Source organism: Harpia harpyja, chromosome 8 (assembly GCF_026419915.1).
Source record: "Harpia harpyja isolate bHarHar1 chromosome 8, bHarHar1 primary haplotype, whole genome shotgun sequence".
Classification (NCBI taxonomy): Eukaryota; Metazoa; Chordata; class Aves; order Accipitriformes; family Accipitridae; genus Harpia; species Harpia harpyja.
The window spans coordinates 17,826,008-17,847,614 of NC_068947.1; the positions used below are offsets into that span (position 1 = coordinate 17,826,008).

The 21,607-nt window shown below is 43.6% G+C and overlaps 1 protein-coding gene across 11 annotated transcripts in view; it reads left to right on the top strand.

Annotated features, from left to right (window-relative positions):
• The window catches only part of TIAM1 (TIAM Rac1 associated GEF 1), a 193,102-nt gene that overhangs the window by 130,493 nt on the left and 41,002 nt on the right, over positions 1 to 21,607 (top strand). For all 11 annotated transcript variants that reach the window (XM_052794134.1, XM_052794126.1, XM_052794130.1 and 8 more), the window contains 7 exons: positions 1,480 to 1,704; positions 3,165 to 3,350; positions 5,802 to 5,948; positions 8,038 to 8,112; positions 9,156 to 9,326; positions 15,210 to 15,314; positions 19,136 to 19,217. In XM_052794134.1, the coding sequence (XP_052650094.1) occupies positions 1,480 to 1,704; positions 3,165 to 3,350; positions 5,802 to 5,948; positions 8,038 to 8,112; positions 9,156 to 9,326; positions 15,210 to 15,314; positions 19,136 to 19,217 (991 nt within the window). The remainder of the gene's footprint in view (positions 1 to 1,479; positions 1,705 to 3,164; positions 3,351 to 5,801; positions 5,949 to 8,037; positions 8,113 to 9,155; positions 9,327 to 15,209; positions 15,315 to 19,135; positions 19,218 to 21,607) is intronic.

The following is a 21,607-nucleotide window of genomic DNA, read 5'->3' on the forward strand; positions in this document are numbered from 1 at the left end:
ATTACCTGGGCAGGGAGCTTGACCAATTTAAGCAATATACATTGTACAGTGCCAACTGAAGACAAGAAAATTGGGAGTAAGAGATTGGTCTTTCCAGTGTAGACCCTATCTTCTGCTTAGGACTTCTAACCTCAGCTAAGGAAAGTGATGTCATTCTGGGACATGTGAGTTTCACCTGCTTCAGTACCACAGAAGTTTTGGGAGCATCAGCCTGAAGTCCAGCCTGTGCATATGTGATTTCCAGAGTCGGGCTTCTGTGGGAATCTCTCCTTGGCTTCAGTAAGCCATGTCCTTTGCTGTTAGTTGTGACCACCAGGAGAACAGTGAGGATGACCTTCTTTATCTATGCTAGCAACTGGAGAAGTCATACTGTGCTGTCTATTAATAGATCAGGTATCATCAGAAAGTTTAATTAGAACAAGGTGGTTTGGCACCTTGCTACTTTTTCAGCGATGAGCCAAATACCAGTGTGATTACTGCTAAAGGCTGACACTCAGAGAAAGTCTGCTGCAACCCTGAGTTGGCTGTAAATTTTGTTTTGCAACCTACTGTAAAAAGGAGTGAAGTTTAGTAAGAAGGCTAAGAAGATTTACTTTTTATTTTGAAAGTCTGGAAAAGGAATGCTTTGAAATATTCTTCTTTCTGTGTCAAAAGCCTCTAATCAGAATAGTGCTCTTCCAGCAAAATGTGCTGGTGTCCCGTGCCCCAGCCTAGTATCTCATAGAATCATAGAATCTCATAGAATGGTTTGGGTTGAAAGGGACCTTAAAGATCATCTAGTTCCAGCTCCCCTGCCATGGGCAGGGATACCTGTTGCTCAAAGCCTCATCTAACCTGGCCTTGAACAATTCCGGGGAGGGGAAGTGTTCCCTTTTCCCGAACTGTCACACAGAAGCTTGGGAAGGGACAGTACTAGAGCTGTAAAAATTGTGATGAGCCTGCCTTTAATGATAACAGGGTTGTCTTCAGAGTGCTTTGGGACCTTCAGAAGTGGAAAGCTTGTCTCTCTGTGCATCATAACAACGGTACTCATAGATATCATGGTCAGGTTTTATGCCATTAATTTATTACTAACTGTTGCATGCCAAAAAAGCTCTCCATACTGTGAAGAGCACAGAGGCTGGTACATTCCCTGCCTTAAGGAACTGGGAGTTTAGAAAACATCACTAAATGTTGAGCTACAAATTATGGCAGCATTGCATTGAACAAGGAAGGTAATTCCTGAGACCTTGCTGGGAAATGCTGTACAGCTGCAAAGCACAGATATAGGTGTAATTCCAAGTGCTGAATGCCTAGTGCTGAGTTAAAAATGGCCTGCTTAAGAATGATGGGGTTTTTATTACTTCTCTCGTAAGTGGATTTAAGGCTTTGAATCTTAAGATCAAAGGGAAAGGAAACTCCTTGGAATTGCATTTGTTAATCTCCAATCAATTTTAAAGAGGATCCTGACTTCTTTTCCCCCTCTTTCCCTCTCTTCAGACCTCTAGCCAGACCGAACTGGAGAACTGGATCACGGCAATCCATTCAGCTTGTGCAACCGCAGTGGCAAGGCAGCATCACAAAGAGGACACCGTCAAGCTCCTGAAAACAGAGATAAAAAAGCTGGAGCAGAAGATTGATATGGATGAGAAGATGAAGAAAATGGGTGAAATGCAGCTGTCCTCAGTAACGGACTCCAAGAAGAAGAAGACCATATTGGATCAGGTAATTGCTTATGTGAAGCTTGCTTATGTGAAATAAGCCCCTAGCAAATATTTAAGGCTTTCTTCAGAGTAGCGGTACCTCTGTCTGCTCCCACTGTGCCGTGTGTGTGCACTGGCAGAGCTCCCCAGAGCAGGCAGGACATGTGTTGGCAGGAGAGCTGTGCTGGCTGTCCTAGTTGCACCATTTCTCCAAACAATGTGCACTAAGATACAGCATGGGCTGTCTTCTGGCCTGCATGCAAGGGATTTGGCTAGCTGCTCGGAGGTTGAGTGAGTGCTTCAGGGGAGTGAAGAGGCTACCAGGCCATGGCAGCAGGATGCCTTAGGGGAAGAGCTGGTCATAGACTGACAAATGCTGCTCTAGCTGTTGTCTTAAGTGTGGAAGAGGCTGGTTCATCTTCTGGCAGATGGGATGAAGAAGCCATCCCCGGTTTCTGCTTGTTATAAGGGCTTGCCTTGACCTCATGGCTGCAGCCCTGCCTGCTCCTCGGGACCGCTCCTTCTGACTTCAAGTGGACAACATAGTTGCATTTCAGAAGCAGAGAGCCTAGAGCCAGATGTCTCCCGCTGCCGCAGCAGCACCTTATTTTAGGAAACTAACATATGGCTCCTGCTTCATTAGTTTGTAGCTCTTTTACCACGCCTGCCAAACGCGCCTGTAATGCAAACCATCGCGAGCGGCCAGGCCCTAATGCACTAAGCTAAAGAGATTTCGTACCCCCTGGAAGCCTGTGAGAAGGGGGGAGAGAGGGGGGAGATGCTTGCTTCTCTTGAAAGGGCTCCACTCAAAGGCTGTCAATCACAGTGAGAGGGCAGAGCAGTCTCTCTCTTTATGTAACAGTTTTTCTAAATGCTTTGAAACTGTTTCCTATCAGCAATTTGAATTATTTAAATAAGTCCTTACATAGGCTGATTATAGTGCTCTTCTGCTGATAAGATTAATTATCCCCAGAGTACTACACTTTTTCAAGTATGGCGAGCTCCGTTGATGCTTACAGCAATGCTGCTGCTGCGGTTGCTGATTTGGGGCTCTCTGTATGTGTAATTTGGTGGGGTTTGGTGGTCTTGTTTCTCACATGTCCTTGATGCATGAAAGAAGCCTCTTAAGGGACTACTTAGAAGAGAATCCTGGAATACAAAGAAAATTAAAAATGAAATTTTAATCCTATTAATAGCATTGTATCAAAGGAGCAGTTATCCCAGGAGAAGAAATGCCATGAACATAAAAACGTTGTTTTCCATCTAATGAAAACTTTTTTATTATTTGTATCCTTTTTGGAGTTGGGAGGGGAGGGGAGAGTGGGAAAGAAGGGGGATCAATGTTTCTTGAGTGAGATCAGCATTGGTGAAAAAGGTATGTTACTGGGAACAGTAGAATTTTTTCAAGGTATTTACCTCTGTCCTTCCTCCTCTCCCCTTCTCTTCTTGTGCATCTTGCTCCTCAATCTTTGATGTACACAGATCTTCGTTTGGGAACAAAATCTTGAACAGTTCCAGATGGACCTATTTCGGTACCGCTGTTACTTGGCTAGTCTCCAAGGAGGGGAGCTCCCAAACCCTAAAAGACTGCTTGCTTTTGCCAGCCGTCCAACAAAAGTTGTGATGGGTCGTCTTGGAATCTTTTCAGTCTCATCGTTTCATGCACTGGTAAGTTTGAACAGAGGCCAGGGGTCATCTTTGCCAACCTGCAAATCGCTTCACATGTCCAATGCAGAGATCACGTCGACAAACAGCAGTCTGTGCCTGGGAGGTGAGCCCTTACCTTAGTGTGCAAAATATTCTGCTTCCTGAAAGGGGTGTGTGTCCTGGATATAGATTAAAAAGCAGATGCTTGCAAGCCATGGCCTTATGGAAGAACTATGTTTCTCCTAAACGTGTGATTTTGAATTTCCAGATCTGTACTATAAACATGCTTTCTATAAACAAATCTTCCTGTTACAAGAGCAGGCTCACCTCTAATGTCCATGTACATGGGCTTGATCCAAAAGTCCTGTGAAGTCAGTGGGAGTCTTTCCGAGGCCCTCAGCAAGTGTCGGCTTAGACCTTCTTGGGCATGGCTTGCTTTCTACCATATGGATGAAACTACTGACCAATCAGTCTAATATCCGGTCTGCAGTGATCAACACCTGATGCTCCACAAGGGAGGGGAAACGTTCTTCTCTGCTACTTATGGTGTGGCAAATAATGTTTAAAATGCTTGTTTAAATTTAAATAATGTAACAACCCAGCTCTTAAAAATACAGGGAAATGTATTGCAAAGTGGTGGTTTTTTAATGAATTTAAATCAAGTTCCTGTAGTTTCGGCTTGGACTCCTGGAGCTTCACAAAAATAGCTGAGCTCCACTGTTGTCTTGTAGATGTCAGCTGTACCCTTCAATTGAATCTATAGCTGTAATTCAGTCAGGGGCGTTTTTATTCTTTTATATATGAAAAGATTAGCGTCATCATCCTGGTAATTGCTGGTGGATTTATATTTTTTTTTAAGTGGCGGGCTGTAATTTGCATTTATGCTTATTTTTTTGCATCTAGCAAAGCACTGAGCATTAGCCTGAAAAACAGTCTGCCTCTTCATGCTGGTGTCTCTTGAGAGCCAAGTGAAAAAAAATATGTTTTGAGTATGTTGTGTTGGAAAAGACACGTGCTTTCTTCTCCTTTAAGCAAACTCTCGTGTCCTCCTTTGCCCTCAATAGCGTGGAGATGGTGCAGTGAGTCTCAGACTCGAGCTGGGTGCTGCATGGTGATAGCATGGCATCCCTAGCTCTCCTGAAGATGTTCCTCAGTGCATTAGTCAGAGGATGTGCTAAGTCTCCCAGGTGCCTCTGCACAAACGTCCCAGATACAGTTAAGAAATGTCTCACAAGTCCAGGCTCTGGAAATGGAGACGCTTGCAGTAGTGTTTAAGTTCTCGTTTTCCTTGATTTCTCCACATTTCCCAAGGAGAACACAATTACTAGTATAGCGACAGTTCCCTCGCTACACAAGCCAGCCTTCTGTTTGTCCTGTCTTTATATGGGTTTTTGTATCTGCTGCACCCAAACAACCAGTTTCTCAGCTCTGTAGCTTGGGGCATCACTCAGAGATTTGGGTGTTCCCGCTGGGGTTGCCGAACGACAGTCACATTTTGCTAGTTTCGGCTGTGGGAATCCAGTACAAAGGTGTTCCAGGAAGCATACAGCCAAGTCGGCAGGGTGGGTTGGTCTGTCTGTCTGTCTGTCTAGCTTCGCCTTGCGCTCCGGTTCATACCTGCCATCTCCTACCACTCCCTTTTTCACAGGAGAGGAGCTTGCTCTCCTGAGGCCACCTCCACATGGGAAATCTGCTTAAACTTTGGCCTAAACACTTCACCTCTGACTAATGTCGCACTAATTTCTACCAGAGCTTCCTCACTTGGGAAACGCTCCCCAGATATTTGGTCTCAGTAAAGGCAAATATCTTTTCACTCCAAAGGGGTTGCCACAGGCATTTTTCAAGTACCCAAGCAGTTAACACTGCTCCAATCGAAAGGATCATTTCAGCTTTTTTTCTTCCTGTGTTTTGCTCAGTCCTTCAAATGTTGCTATCTTTAAGGAAGTGCAGGTTTTAAATACCTTGACCTATTTGCAAGCCTTTATCTGGCCTTGTAGCAGTTATTAGTCAGTTCCAGGATGCCCAGAGTGCTTCCACAGAAAGGACCAAAGAGAAAGACAGGGCTTTTTGGAAGCAACAGATAAGTTTGGAAATCTCAGGTTTCGTGTGTCCAGCTTTGAAACCTTGATAGAAAAAAAAAGAAAGAAAAAAAACCCAAACGCTTCACTGGTGCTGAGGCTTTGCTCTGTGATGATTAGGCTGCTTCAAAATATCTCAGATTAAATGCCAAAAAATGGGAGGGTGGTACTGTCCATTTTAATTTTTGATGTTTGACATTGGAAGAAGTGAGTTGAACTGCAGTAAGAAGGAAGTAGCCTGGCAGCATCACCATTGTCCCTGTTGTGAGTGTACATTGTTGTCATAGGATTTGCCTCTTTTTTCAAACCAGATTCCACTGTTTGTTAGATTATGTAAGCCACGGTGTGGTGGGATGCTGCGACCTTTGATTTTAAAACCATGTGTCATTGACAGGTGGCAGCTCGCACAGGGGAGTCCGGAGTGAGGAGAAGGACGCAGGCCATGTCCAGATCTGCCAGTAAACGGAGAAGCAGGTTTTCTTCTCTTTGGGGGCTGGATACTACCTCGAAGAAAAAGCAAGGGAGGCCAAGCATTAATCAGGTAAGTGTGTGAAAGTTTGTGATATTGTTATTTTCAAGGCTTATTTCTTAGCATGCAGAATGCAGCTCATGCAAAGAGTCACTTGCATCAAGCACTTACACATCCAACTTTAACCTTACCTGTTTAATCTTTCACGGCGTATAGTCATCTCATTCCACATCCTCTTCAAAAATCAGTGACTGTAATTACAGATAAGTATACAGCAGCTCCTATCAAACAAGGTTTGGAGTTCACACCTTCTTTAGCTGAACTGGTTGCATTTCTATTGTTGTTGCATTTCTGCTGCTTCTGCTTTTGCTGGTGGTACTTTCCCTAAACTCAGGAGTAACAAAGCAGCAGTGTAAAACAGATACAACTTTGGAAGGAAAAAAAAAAGTGCAGACTTGTTTGTTTCTTTAAATTAAAATTATGACTTTGTAGCATACTTTAAATGTAGCTGAGTTTGGGGAAAACTTCCTGAAGTAACAAAAGCTTTGCATTTAGTAGAGACAGTCCCTGTTTTGCTTCAGATTTTTAAAAAAGCAAAAGCTGAAACATTTCCACCCAGTCACTGCCCAGATCTTTCTCTAGAAAACGTGTTTCAGTGCGGTAGGAAGGTGCTTCCCTGTTATTCTTTGCAAACATCCCTAATTATAGCTTTCAGTTTTTGAGAGCCATACCTCATCTAATTGCAGGAAATGTAGGCTTTGCTTTTCTTTCTCTTCTTTCACTTTTTGGAGGGAGAAGGGCTTGGGACACATGTTGTTCTGCGCCCTGTGATTTCTTCTTCCTTCTGTTAAAGCAGCAGTGGGTGTTTGTTTTGTTTAGCAGAGGATGAATGCTGCAAAATCATTTAGCTTGTTTTTACCAAGACATTAAAAGTTCACCTAATATTTAGTGGCTGAGCAAAAGCTCAGGGTTTTGCTGGGAAGCAGCAGATGCCTCTGTGAGTGCATTCCCAATTCTCTGTGCTGGTGCTATGGCATCCCTGTTGCTTTGTACTTATTTTCCCCTAATCAAGTGCAATCCCTTGTCCTGAGCTAGGATCCTGCCCATGCTGTGTCTTCAGACCTGTTTTTTTTCCTGAACTCACCCTTTTTTTTTCTTTCCGTGGGGATAAATGCATTCTTTACGCTTCCTCCCTGCACCCCCACCCGCCTCACTCCTCAATAAGCACAGGCGTGAAAAGGGATTTTGTTCCAGGTTAAAGAAAAGTCATACTGGAGAGAGTCAAAGAAAAAGTAAAGTTTTGACAAAGTAGCAGAATGTCTAAATGTAGTGCCTGAACACATTTCCCCTGCTCGTGTGTAGTAGCATGCAAAGTATTGCCAAGTTGAAGCAGTAAACTGTAAATCCGTAAAGGTCAGTGACCTTCTCCAGTCCTGCATGGTCCCTGCTTTGTTTTATGTACAGAATAGTTAACAGCCAAACCCAGCAACTTGATCATAAAGCTGTGCTGATGTGGAGCTATAAAACTTAACTTTTTAGTTTTAATTATAAGCTTCTGCTGCAGTAACAGCCCTGTTTGCCTGTCTGATGCAGTCCTGTGCTGATTTGGGGTGGATCCTGTAAATATTCCCATTCTGTCGTTCCTCCTGCACGGAGTCCTGTTGATTTTGGCTCTCTGGCTTGTGCTGGGTTACCAGCTCTTATTTCATTAGAGAAGGGTTACACTGACTTGTGGTACTTGAATGTTTGCTAAGTACTTTTTGGAAGCTGGTTTAGTGCAAAAACAGCCAGAAGCGGAGCGCTGCTTCTGATTTCTCAGCCTTAGAAGAGGTGGAGAAGTGTTCATTTCCCCCACTTTACAGGTGAGGAAACTGAGCACAAAAGGAGATAAAATTTGTCCAGCTCCACCAAGAAAGTCAGTGACAGACCACTAAGCCTCTAATCTTTCAGCATGGTGCCCCATCACCAGTTTGTCCTTCACCCCCCCTTCCCTTTTAACAAGCTGATATTTTCCTTTTCTGTGTTTTGAGATGAATGTTTTTATTTTTCAGTTTGATTTCCATGCTAGATGTTAGATACACTGTTCTCCCCTTAGCGTGTGCTGCAGACAGCGCGGAGGCACCTTCATCTTTTAAAGCAGAGTTGCTCTGTTGTTCCCCAGGTGTTTGGTGAAGGAGTTGATTCAGTAAAGAAATCTCTCGAGGGAATCTTTGACGATACGGTCCCGGATGGCAAGGTAAAACACCAGCTCTCCAGCTGCCTCCTTCCTCACCATTTGCATTCAGCCTAAATGCAGCGTTGACTCTGGGACACGAGAGGGGACGCAGAGCCCCCGGGAAAGGAGAGGACCCTCTGTGCCCACTGTAGGGCTTGTAGCTGCTATGGGAGGGTTTGAGCTGGTTGCCCATGGTCACAAGGGCTCACTGTGTGTGGCATCCTAAGCGCAGCTGGAGGTGCCAGACCCAGAGGGGTGTTGGCACTGCACACCAGGGAAATGTTTGCCCAGAGGAGGACCTGGATGCCGCTGGTTCTGGAAAATGGCTCCTTGTGGCTGCCATATGGGGTTTTCATAATTTAGGGTTGGCACAACTATGAAGTGCAGGGCTTTCTCTGTTTTGTTCTCATGTGCTTCTGTGAACTTCAGCGTTTGCAGGCACAATTACAACTGCTTTCTCTTTCCCCAGAGAAAGTCAGCTATAAAACAGCATTAAGACAGGCACATTCTTCATGTAGCAAATATGGGTTTAGCTGCACGAGCCCACTTGCAGCAAATAGAGATTCTGCAGCTCCCACTTCCTGGGGATTTACAGCTTGGAGCACAACTTGGATGTATAAAAGACAGTAAATTCAAAATAAATGCTAAGACTTGCTATTTTGCCATTTCTGGGTATAGGAACTGTAGCATCTACAACGTTTTTGTTGGCCTTGGATTGCTTTACCTGGAAACACAGTGCATTTAAGTTTTGATTTTAAATCTCTTTTTATCACTATTATTTTTTGTTGCATTCCTAGCATTCCCAATAGCCATAGGGTGAAATCCCAGGAAAGGTGCGTTGCACCAGTGTAGCTGTGTGGGTGGCGTGGGAAGGCACACTTTATACTGCTCAGGTAAAACTGCAGTTTCCTGTCCAGACAAGCCTTCAATCTAGGCTTATGAATAAAACGTCTTCTCTATAAGAGGGCTTTTTGATACAGCATATAATGTTCCTTACACTTGTTATTGATGAAGAAGGAGATCATATTTGGCTGGTAGAGTCATAATGGGTTTTGTCTATTTAGAGAGAAAAAGAAGTGGCACTGAGCAGTGTCCATCAGCACAATCCCGACTGTGATATTTGGGTTCATGAGTATTTTACACCGTCTTGGTTCTGCCTGCCGAACAACCAGCCTGCTCTGACAGTCATCCGTCCTGGGGACACCACACGAGATGTGCTGGAAATGATTTGCAAGGTAAAGGCTGTGAGTGTGCCCTGGAGTGGGGTGAAGTGTCTACAACCCCGAGCCCTTTCAGTTGAACCTCATAGTGACTTTCTCGTATGCCAGTGCTCAGACTGCGGTGTGCTGGGGGATCAGTTGTATGTTAGATGAAAAACATGAATTACACTGAAATTTTCACGCCAGCACCACACAAGTAAAATTCCTAGCGCTGGAGCTAAACTTGGCATGGATATAGGGAGAGGAAGGCAGACTAGTTTTTGCCTTTTCCACTCTGGCCACTGTGCATGAGCCTCAGAAGTGCCTTCACACCCTGACTGTGCCTCTGCTGCCACCTCTCATGTACCCACCCACCCACTCCCCCTCTGCCGGAGACCAAGCTGTGTGCGGGACCCTTCTCCTCTCCCCATCTGCCCCCCAACATCCCGGCCCCCAGCCCGCTTCCTTTCGCTGGATGCCCCACAGCATGGTAGTGCAGTCGCCCTGTCCTCGCCCGACCACCCTGGTTCCCCCACCTCTGCCAAGCCCTCCCATGGCCTGGTCCCTCCTCTGCCAGGCAAGCGGGGTGATCTCACCCTTTCCCAGGTGCCAGGTTGTCCTGTTTCCAGGTACCGTTCCTCCTTCCTTCCCCCTGCTGCTTCCTCCCCTCCGGCTGGCGTGGGGGAGGAGAGCATGGAGAAAACAGCAGCACCAGGAGTAGGAGAAGGTGCCTGTGTTTGTTGTCTGCATTGCGGAGTCAGGCTCGTCTCGTGTAGGTGGCAGGAGAGAAGAGTGAGGAAAGCTTTTATCTACATTTGGGGGTGTGTGTGGAGGAAAAACCACCTGGATTTCTTTGCAAGATGAAGTATCAGAGACATTTGGCCATTAAAAAGAGTTACATCTCAGCAGAGAAGTTGAAGGTTTTGACAAATTAAATACAAGCTTTCAGTTCTGGCAGCTACATAATGTATGTTTTCTGCTAATAACCGGCTGACTGCAAGCTAGACCCAACTCATGTCACATGCTATTCTGGAAAGTGAGACCTCTTTTGTACAACAACAACAGTAAAATAAAAGAAAACATTTATTACTATTAAGAGCTTAACTTTGGGGACTTTTAGAACATGTTGCATGTGCTTCCAGAGAGGGAAGGTAAGAGAAAGGCATTTGTTTGCAATAATTATACAGTGTGCTCATCTCTCTGCCAGGTGCACTTTTTAAAGAGTGCTGCAGCTTATGAAAGCTCTTCATTGTATTCAGGAAAAGATGACATTTTTGGAGAGAGACATAATAGGGAAGCTGGATGACACATTATTAGTAATGATTTATTTTTAGGATTTATATTTTCCTTTGGGTAAGAGTGATTAACTCAGTGGGCCAAATCCTTAGCTGGAGTAAATTGGTATAGCTCCACCGGTTTCAGTAGGTACCTGCTGAGAATCTGGTCTCTCACTATGTGTTTGATTGTTGTGGGTGGTGGTGTATAAGGAGAAGGGGAGGTGGGTGAGTGTTTGTTTTTTGAGGAGCTATTATCTGTTTCTTTCTTTTCTGTAACAGTTTTCAGTCTGGAAAACACTGATGGATGTCTTCCTTTCTGTAGCATTTAATAATCAATCTCTTTCTTCTGTCTCTTGCATTCAGCTCATTTTTTCCCCTTTAATATCTGATCCACATCATTTCACATCAGTTTGCCATCTGCCATCTGAGAACCAGTCAAGTTCTGGTATAGTAAACATTTCAAGATCTACATTTCATATAAACCTCTTCATGTTTGTAGATGTGGTTAAATCTATCTGTGCTATTAAACTGAGCTTGATTATTCTGTTGGAGAACATTAAGTGCACTCAAGTCATTGTAGAAAATGTGTTCTTATACTAACATTGCTGCTTTGTTTAGTTAGGTTTTGGAGGCTGCTTTGTGACACTTTTATGATTCAAGATTGGTGGGAGGAGAGTTTAAAGCATATTTTAAAGTGGTTTCTCGAAGATTTCTCCTAAGATTTAACTAATAACAGCACTTAGAAGGCAGGAAAAGTCAGTGCGTGTGCATTAAATTGTTTCCTAGATAATACTGATCAGTGTGAACGTGTGTATACGTATTACTAACATTTGCATAATGGTATGTCTTAAAATTGAGTAGAAACACACATGCTGTATATGGATTTAGACGTAGCCAGTATGGAGAGAGTAACACCAAAAATCAAGCATAGAAAACTACATGGCATTTAGTCTTTTGACTGAACTGGATAAAAAGCGAGAAGTGAAAAAGGTTCTGTTTTCTCATGATTTGCATTTTTCAGATAGACCTGTGTGAGGGCCAAGAAGCAGATTTCCCCTAGGTCCCTGGGTCTGTGCTCAATGTCTCTGAGAAGTTACTTAAGCCTGATGCTCTACGTGCTTACTTTAATTTTGAGCTGGTGTTGGCCACAGAAGTGTGAAGCCAGAGTAATACAGTGGGATGGCTAGCGAGTTTCCGTGATGCTGTCATTTCAGTGCTAATGAAGGTCTTCCCCCACCAAGCTGAAAGAATATGCCTGTCCCTTGCTTTAACTAGAAAGGAGCCGAAATGGATGAATAGTTTGGCTTGTGTGCCAACCCGCTACACCACGCGTAGCCTGTTGAATCAGATCACACCCCAGGCTGTAAATTCTTCTTCAAGAGCACATCGGTTAAGCTGTCGGGTTGTGCTTTAAATTGGGTTAGCTGCTTAATTTAGTCCAGACATAGCCAGAGTTATTAGGAGAGAAATAAATAACCAAGAAGCTTATTTGGACTGCTAAAAGGTGTTTTGGGTGGTCTCGAAAGGATATTAATATCATTAAAGCTGCCCTGTTTCTGCTCCCACCTTCCTGCATATGGATGCAGCTAGACCAGCAACAAAAAAAGTGGGTTAATGGTATGGCTTTTAGGGCAGGCTGGCTATGTCCACTTTAAGAGGACCTTTTCCTTTCACTTCAGTAGAAGAGCATGCCCCTATTTGAAACAGTTTAACTAATGTGAAATTTTGAGGTAGACAAAGCCTTGCTGCAGCTATACAAATGTTAATTAACTAAATGGGGTGGCTCATGTGCTGCACCGTCACAGCTTTAATGGAGATGACTCTCATTGCCTGACTTTGATGGGATTGCAATGTAGTGGATGAATGGCATCCACCCCGGCTGATGAAAGAAATGAGTGGCTCAGAATATACGTGAGTTTTATCCAGTGACCTCTTTAGATTATGCTGTGCTCGGGCGCAGTTCAGGGCTTCAGCGCAGCATTGGTCATCTTGCGTTTGGCTCCCTCCTGCTCTCTAAAATGGCCAGCACGCAGGATTTTCTCGTAAGCAAATCTCCCTGCAAAGACAGGTGTGAAATTGGAGGCGTGGGCAGTCACCTCCACGCCCGATGCAGTGCCCATATCAAAGCAGGCAGAAACCCTGTCGTTGACCACCGGGATGGTAGATCAAGCCGTCGCCTGCGGGGGGGGGGGGGGGGGGGGTGTTGCTCTTCTAAGATGCTGTCAGGGAGCGGGGAGGGTTGCTCTTCTAAGATGCTGTCAGGGAGCGGGGAGGGTTGCTCTTCTCAGATGCTGTCAGCCAGGGCGCAGGCTGCAGGGCGGGCTGCAGGCGGGCGTGGGCGCGCCCTGCCCAGCCCCAGGGCGGCGGCGGCGGCGGCCCTGGGCTGGCGGTGGGGGGGTGGCGGGGTGCCCCCAGCCCCGCGGGGAGCCCGGGGTGGCTGAGCGTGGGCTGCCTGCCCAGCCGGGGCAGCTAAGGCAGCTCCCGGCCTGCGCCCCACGGCTGGAGGCCCCAGACTGGGTAAATTCGCATCCCTCTACAACAGGTTGTGAGTTCTGCTGGCCTGGGGCAGGCTGGAAAGCATCCCTTTGGGTCTCCGCTGCAAGGGGAGGATGTTCGGAGTCGCTGTGGGAAGCGACACGAATACCCGGCTGCGGACAGAGGCTCTCTCAACCCTGGGCTTTAGTCGATGACGAGTAGCTTGTCAGCACAGGCCTGGCTGACTGGCATGAGAGCTTCGGCACAGGATACCGGGAGAAGATACACCGTGGTGGCAGGAGGAGGCTGCCGGGTTGCCTGGCTCCTTTTTCTGCCCGTATGGTTTTGCCATGTAGAATTTTTTCCCCACTGGCTTTGCTGTAAACGGATCAAGCATTTAATGGACCTTAAGAGACACTTATCACAGACTTCTCCCTCTGGACGTGGGGTGTGCAGTCTGTAGGTTTATGTCTCCCCTGTAAGTTTTTGTTTAATGGGTGTGCAAAGCGCTCTACAGTTTGTATCTAGGGGCAGTAAATTAATCTGACCAGAAACTAATCTAGGACTCCTCTTTATCATTTCTGAACCATTAAAGCCAATTCTTCTTCCGTTTAATTTCTGGGGTGTTTGTCCGTGTGTGCATGTAAGAGAGAAAACTAGTGGAAAAGGTCAGTAAACAATGAGCAAAGTGTGCAAAATGCTTATCAAAAAAGAAAAAAAAGTGGAGAGGGGAAGGATCTCCTACATTCAGCTCTTTTTATTTTGGCCCTTGATAGATTTCTAATTCTTTATTTAATTAACTAGGTGTTTGTCCAGATTACGGAGGTTATTCCATTTCAGATACTCAATTTCATATAAGGATAATTTGATCTTTGAATTGGACGTATTTGAATGTAGCACTACACAGAGTGCAGCAATAGATCTTTTTTTTTTTTTCCTTCTTATTGGTAGCTCTTTTTTATTCATGGGCTAATCTAGACTCAAAAACGTTCACTGTTCTCTGAGTGTTTGCTGAAGGGTTTGCTAGGTCAACGTGTGATCTTTTCCACAGGTCACTCGGTGTACATTACTCATCATCTGTGCTGTGTGATCAGTCAGCTGAGTCCCGGTGTATCATTGTCTTGGCTTGAACTGGATAAGCGAGGCTTTAAAAAGCATAATAAATAGGCACTAATGACATTCGTGCATGAATTTGCAGATGAGCCATTGTTTTTAGTACAACCTAGGAAACTTCAGTAATTTGCTCGTATAAAATGAAAAAGCCAATGTATAAAAGCATATAATAATAGGATTTCAGAAGTGACAGTGAGGAGAATTTACCTCCTGTATTTGTCAATCACTTTGGGGCTTTTCATTAGCTTTAGTCAACAGTTTACGAACTTTGAAAGTAACTTCTGAATGACATCCTTTGTGTTTATCATAATTCTAATGTGTTTTGATTACACACTGCATTAACCTCTGCTTAAATCAAGCTTATTAATCGTGCTGAGAAAAGGTCGTTAACATCTCCCAGACCAAATGCTGTATCCTCAGCTAATTATAACTAATTCATTAAAATGGTGTGACCTGTTTGCACTGGGATGTAATCCGGTATGCATCTCTTGGCTTCTTTTAGCCTTAAAAAGGCAGTGTATCCTGAGCTGTTTTGAATTTAGAGGACATACTTTTTTTTTTTTTTTATATTAACCTTGCTTGAAATTTGCTGCATCATACTTACTCACTAAATTATGAGGATGCTAAGAACCCCAAAACAAATAGAAAAAACTTTCCTGTTATATTTTTCTCTGTTAGCAGAACATTTATTTTCCTCCCTGCAATTTTAAATGCCCTTTGTATACAAAGGTATGCTCTGAGTCTTCTGCTGGAATAGTGTTTGCTTATTTCTGCAATAGCATGGGAGGGAGCAGAACTGCCAGATAAGCAGAACCAAAGAGGCTGCTTAGAGTACTAGCATTGCCCTTGACATCCTGGTCAGTGGTTAAATGAACGCTTATTCCTTGGGAAGAGGAGGAGGTTCAGGTTCTTGTTCAGGTTAGGAGATCATGGGCCTCTTGTGAAAGATGGTGCTAGGGCATTTTTCTTCCTACAAGTGTCAGGCCGTTCTCTAAGTATAGATGATGTGAGCCACTGCTTTTCTCTTCTAAAGCCTCTTCTCCATTTCTTGCAGACACACCAACTGGATCACTCTGCTCACTACGTGCGTCTTAAATTCCTGATAGAAAACCAGATCCAATTTTATGTACCAAAGTCAGAAGAGGATATCTATGAACTGGTAATGTTACCTACTGAGCAAAATTAAATGACACTTGGTAGGACACTATTAATCAGTGTTTATCTGACATTTGTAATATGCGGAGTTCTGCTTTTTAACTTGCAATTATAGTGCTTTGCAGACCATAGCAAATTGGCCTACAGTAAAGTAATCTCTTCAAACATTTCATGTTGTTAGCTTATGTTTGTGCATGCATGTTTCTGTGTGGAAGAGAGAAAGGAGGAACAGCCACAGGTAATGTGTGAAAGTCGCTGTAACATACATTCTCTCAAGGTTGCCTTTTTCTGTTGTTCATGTTGTCCGTGGTGGTTTTAAAGACATGGTGTTGAGGCCTGAGTATTTCTTGTTCAGATCACTTTGCCTAATTTTTAAAGAGGGGAGAAATGCACAAGTAGTTGGGGTCTTTTTTTGTTGTTTGTTGATTTTGTTTTCCTAAATGGGAAGGTAAACGTTGAGGTTAAAAAGCTCTGGAGTTATGTGTGAGAATATACTTTCCTAATTGCTTCAGTTGGATGTTTTCATATCATTCATCTCAAAAGCAGACTTCAAAGGAATTTTGAAATAAGAGATTAAAAAAAAGACCAAACAGAATTAGTGTCATGCTTTAACTCTGTGATTTTACACGTGCACGCTGTAAAGCTTTTTAAAGTCCTTTTCATTGGTGGCTGTTTTATTTATAAAAAGTAAAACTTTGCCAGCTATGGATGCTTTTGTTCATTTAGTAAAGAAGTTCTAGGATTTGCCATTAACACTGTCAACAACAACAAAAAAGAGTGAGAAAGTGCCAGTGGACTACTAAGATTGGGAAGTCAAATATAGTTGGGAAATTTAAAACTCAGAGGAGACAGATTTTAGCTTTCATTGCCTGGAAGGACTTTGGTGACATGTCTTATGTTGAGAGGATGTAGGATTGACATAGTCATCAGTTATTGTTTATTCTCAAAAAATGAAATTAAACCAAACCTCTACAGTCAGTGGGACTGTGTACATGCTGAAAGTTTATCATATAGATAGGTGCCGCAGGGTTATATCTAATGTAGTAACATTAAAACAACACACATTTGTGTGTTTGCTTGTGTGTGTGTGTGCTTGTTTCATGAGAAAATTTGAGTTATTTAAGTGTTTAATTAAATGATTCTGGTGCAATATGATAAAACTAATGCCTCTATTTTTGTACTCTCCTGAATAGCTGTTTGTAATATTGTCTAATGTTGATGTCACCTTGCTAGAGCTATCTTCCATCTACTAAAATGCTTTTACAGACATACATTAATGCAGAAAAGTAATTTCTTAGGATGATACTCCTTTTTCTTGCAGAACGTATCAGACATATTTACATAAGAAATGGAGATTAAATATCCATATTCCATTCCTCTCCAAAACATTAATGGTGATGCTTTGTACACTGACCTAGTCTTTCAAAAATTCATGACCTCAGTTTATTATGTGTTAAAAATGTTATTAAGGGCTCAGGGGAGAGTATTTAACATTAGGTGCTATACCAGGCAGTTATACTTTAAGGACCTTTTATTGTAAACTAAGCGTTGGAGTGTTTTGGCTGAAGCTTGATGTGCCAGACTTTTTACTTTGGATAGGATGGCACTTTTAGATGGAAGCAGGGGATGAGAGGCCTCCACAAAAATCTTGCAGGTAGGATGAGGCTGGGGTAAAGGCATTGGGGCTGCTGGAAAAGGTAGCCCTGGGAAAGGGTGCTGGGACAAGACCAAAAGTGGTGGAGGAAAAAAGGGCAAGGAAGAGAAAATCTTGAGGGGAAAAAAACCCCAAATATTATCATCCCACAGCTGCTATGAGAAACACTATGAGGGATTGGAGCACCTCGAAGGGGCAATGCTGTGCTGTTGCTGTCAGGAAGAAATCCTGTCCCTGGGCACTGCCCAGTGCCTAATAACTCCCCTGGGACGCTCCTGGTATTGCTATCAAACCTCCCAGCGTAGACGCCAGGTCGGAGGGGGTTTCCCCCACGAGTGCATGGTGCCTGCGAGGCCGGCAGCTTCATGGCGAGAGCTACCATAGCCCAAATATGCTGCCTGCCTTTGGTGTTGGGTCGGCAGGTCCACGGGGCCCAGAAATGCAAGCAGGACCTCAGGGCTGCTGTCGGACTGGCTCTCTGGTCTGGGCAGCTCAGCTGCAGTCTGTGCATCCCAGTTATTTGCCTCCCATTCAATAGAGGGTCTTGCCTGAAAACAGCGCTTTGGGATACAAGGCAGCAAGTGGCTCCTGTATCCCTGCGAGAGCTTGTTGGCCGTCCTCCTTGGTTCTGGTCCTGCACACTCAGTTTAGATGACTACTGGGATCAGACACAAATTTTGTTCTGAAAATAGTGCTATTTTTGCTCCTTTTTTTCCTTCTCCTCTTTTTTAAAACCATTGCTGAAATCTAGCTGAGATTTTTGTAAATGTCATTTGACTCTTTTTCAGGTTCTGAACAATACATTCCTATATTTGAAAACTGCATTTTAAAAATATTGCTAACATGGCATCCTCATTTAATTTTACATTTTATTTTACTATATACAACCATTTAAATGGGTGTATAACTGTTCTGTAATACCTAATATTTGCAGTTAAACAGATGTGTAAGTGCTGATATAAGCGGGAGATAAAATTATATTTTTAAGGAAACCCTTTACTAATGAGTTACTCTTCTTTTTTAAAGAAATTATTTAAATACTTGAGTCCAAACACTGATGTCACTTAGTTTCAAAATGTTAATTATTGTGAATTTCTTTTTTACTCACTCATACCAGCATGTAAACAGAATTAATATTTACCTGTGGGCTCTCACTCACCTGCAGGTATGATTTTTTCCAAAGACGAAAGGATGGTTTGTTACTTAAGTGCTAGCCTATGCTATAGAAAAACCAGCTTCAAACCTGTGCTGAGCCAGAGATTTCCGGTCTGTCAAGGCTGTCTTACAAAGAATAAGTCAGGGCTGACTCCCAAAGACGTCAGCTCAGAGCCTCTAAATATCTGACTTTGGAAAAGCGGGATTTCCCTGCCTTGGGTGGGATAACAGGCCCCGGTACAAGCTCCCGTGTTCAGAGCTCGAGGCAGGACCCAGGTACAATAGCGAGCCACACAAGACAGGAGATAGTAAGTGATTTAAAAGCGCAAAATGTGTGAGCTGTGGTGGAGGTGTGTAGCCCTGCTGAGGGGTTGCTTGGCTCCTGAAAGGCAGAGTGGATTGCACCTGTGTGCATAGGCTTCTGGGTTATTACCTAGGTGTGAATTTGTGCTGGTGTCCCAGGAAGGATGTTAATGACCATTTCAAAGACTTGGGGGCTTTCCTTGGTACAAATAAACGTAAACATGTTAAAGGTGAAATTTCATTCTAAGAAAGAGCTGCATATCAAATCTGATAGTCTTCTAACAATTAAGAAATGTATTTAAGAAACAAAATCCCTCTTTGTGATTTTAATGCTATCAAATAATTGAATTCCTGCAATGTCTTAACCAAATAATATAAAAACATTAAATGATGACTACCCATAAAATATGAAAACAGAAATAGAAGCTCTGTTTCTTGTGCACTCAAAATGGTATTGACTAAGTGAAATAGATGTACCCTGGCTTTTATGATGGTGGTAGTAAAACACTGCTTCTTCCTCTTTAACTGTGTTCTAACAGTAAAGCTTAGTGACACTACTAATACATCTCACACATGTGGAGAAAAACTGATAAATAATGACCACAATCCATTTCTTCCGCCTGTAATTAAAAAAAAAAAATCTGTTCAAAATTATTACAATTGATGTCTCCTCCCACAGTAACATATTTTTGTGGTTTTTCTTTTCTATTCAGCTGTACAAAGAAATAGAAATCTGTCAGAAAATTACACAGCACATTCAAATAGAGAAGTCTGATGCATCCTCTGACATTTATGGTGAGTTTCTCCTTGATTTGTTTTTATTTTTCTATTAAGTCAATTCTAGTGTGAGCAGGTTCTTGCTTGCTATTCATTGATATACCTGAAAGGCCCGTTGAACACAATAAGAAAAACACATCTGATTCCTGTGCCATCCACAGAAAGCTCACTCCCCTGCCCCAAAGCAGGACAGTTTTATTTGTAGTGCACTGAACACTGTTTTTCCTGGTGCCCAAGCTGTAGGACGTGCAGCTCTTTGATGAGAGCTACAGTGGCAGAAAGGACAAATGTTTTCTTGTTCTTGTAGTTTCTCAAAACACCACCTACAGAGGCTGTGCAACTGAGCGCTGGTGGAAAACAGCATCCTTTGCCAGTTGTCACATCTTAGATGAACGCCTGCATCGCAGCATTCACTGGGGCCCTGCAGTGGGGCTTGGGAGAGGGCTGTGGCTGTGGCTTGCCGCTGCTAGCAGGCTGGAAGGCTTTCCACCTCCTCACTCCTTCCACCAAGCATGATGGTAGGGATGCAGCCAGGAGCATCGCTGTGGGTGGGAGGCACCTTGAGGTCTGCGGCCGGGCAGCCGTCCCAGGAGAGGCTGCTTGGCCCCTTTCCCCACCTGCCGGGGGCACGCGAAGTGGCTGCCTGTCTCGCCTTGACGTTCCTGAGGCTGGGGGAGCCTGGCCTCAGTGCACGCCCAGCCCTCGAAGATGCCCCATGGACTTCTGGAGGCAGAATCTGGCATATACAGATCTGTGCATAAAACATAAAGCAGGGGAAGTCCTCCCTGTGTAATTTCAGCAAAATCCCTAATCTTCACGTGGGGGTGGTCATATTTCTTAGCTTTCAAGTATTTCAAGTTACAGACCTCCAGACCTCCAGCCTGGTGAGTTTGCCCTTTGGTCTGGCAATTACAGTTCTGTAGTGTATTTTAAAGTTATTTGTGCAACCTACCCTGCAGGAAGCCAATTTGCATCTTTTTACTGTGTATCTAAATATTCTGTTTTATTGACTAGAATAATTCTGAATCCCCAGACTGCTTACTATACGGCTGCAGGCCATTTGAATATTGAGCTCTGCTACAAAGTAGTGGTACTGACTGCAGTTTGAATATTGAAGGCCTAAGAAAGAAATATTAACCAGCACAGCGATGGCCCTAGGTTCAATAATTATGCTGTGCCTGAAAGCACTGCAAGAGTTATGGGTATCATGGCATTTCCTGTTTATTTAAGTGATAGATGGAAAAGACCGTGAAATGCACTGTCATGTCCTATGAAATGAGATCAGCTGTGTGAGACATGGGATGTGTCTGTTCAGTGGCTCCAACCCTGTAGGGAGTGAATGCTAAATGCACCCCAAAAAAGCTGACTTTGCTCTCATTGAAAGAAAATGGCAAAACTTACTTTGACTCTAAATGGCAGCAGAATTTCTGTAGTCTGTATGTGTCTCATAGGAACAGTACTATGTGTTCATACAGTGACAAGTGTGTGCTGAAATATGTGTGTGTGGGAGCAGAGGTGAAGTGTTGATCCTGTCTTGGTGCTGGGGAAGGCTAGGGTTCTTCCTGAGATCCTTTCCCATCCTGTATGTTAGGTACATTTGAGGTTTTAGTTATTTTAATCTCTTTACAGAATTAGCATTGCCAATACGTACTTTTACAATCCGGAGAGAAAGATACAGCACATTCACAAGCTATGGCAACATGAAGATCAGAGCTTTAAAGTTTCAACATAGGTTCTTTTTAACAGGGTTGCTTAAGGGTTCTTGCTACTGGTTTTGTTTTGAAAAGAACCTAAATCAATAATGTGACCTCACAGTCTCCAAGCATCTAAGCACCTGCGAAAGTCTTTGTGTGAGCAGGGCTGCTTTTGAAATTAGTTCTCAGTCAGCTGGGCAGCACTTGGGGCTCAGCCCCTCACAAGCACTTCAACAAGTGCTGGGAACAGGGTCAGGAGCCAGTGCTGCAACCGATGTCTAGGGCGCTAAGGGACTTTTTATTCTGATGATTACTTGTTTTTTCTGTGCAGCTTTATTCAAGCCTTCTCATACTTCTTGCCCATTTTAAAAACATACGTCCAAATTGCCTGTGCCTTGATTCCTCCAGCAGAACTAGAAAAGTCTTCATTTTGAAAATGGATGAGATTATGAAAAACATTAGTGGCATCACCTGTTGCGGTTGCTAGTATTCCAGCTATAGCAATGATAATAATACTTGTAAATCACCTTGAATTTTCAAGATACTTCACAAGCAGCTATTCATTAATCCTGACAATGTAGACTTAGTGCTGTTATCTCCATTTAACAGACATGGTATCAAAGGCAGGGAGGTGAAATGCTTTCACTAAGGGTGCAATTAAGACAGGCCAGTTCAGCTCACTAGCCTGGCAGAAAGATAATAAAATAAGTTAAT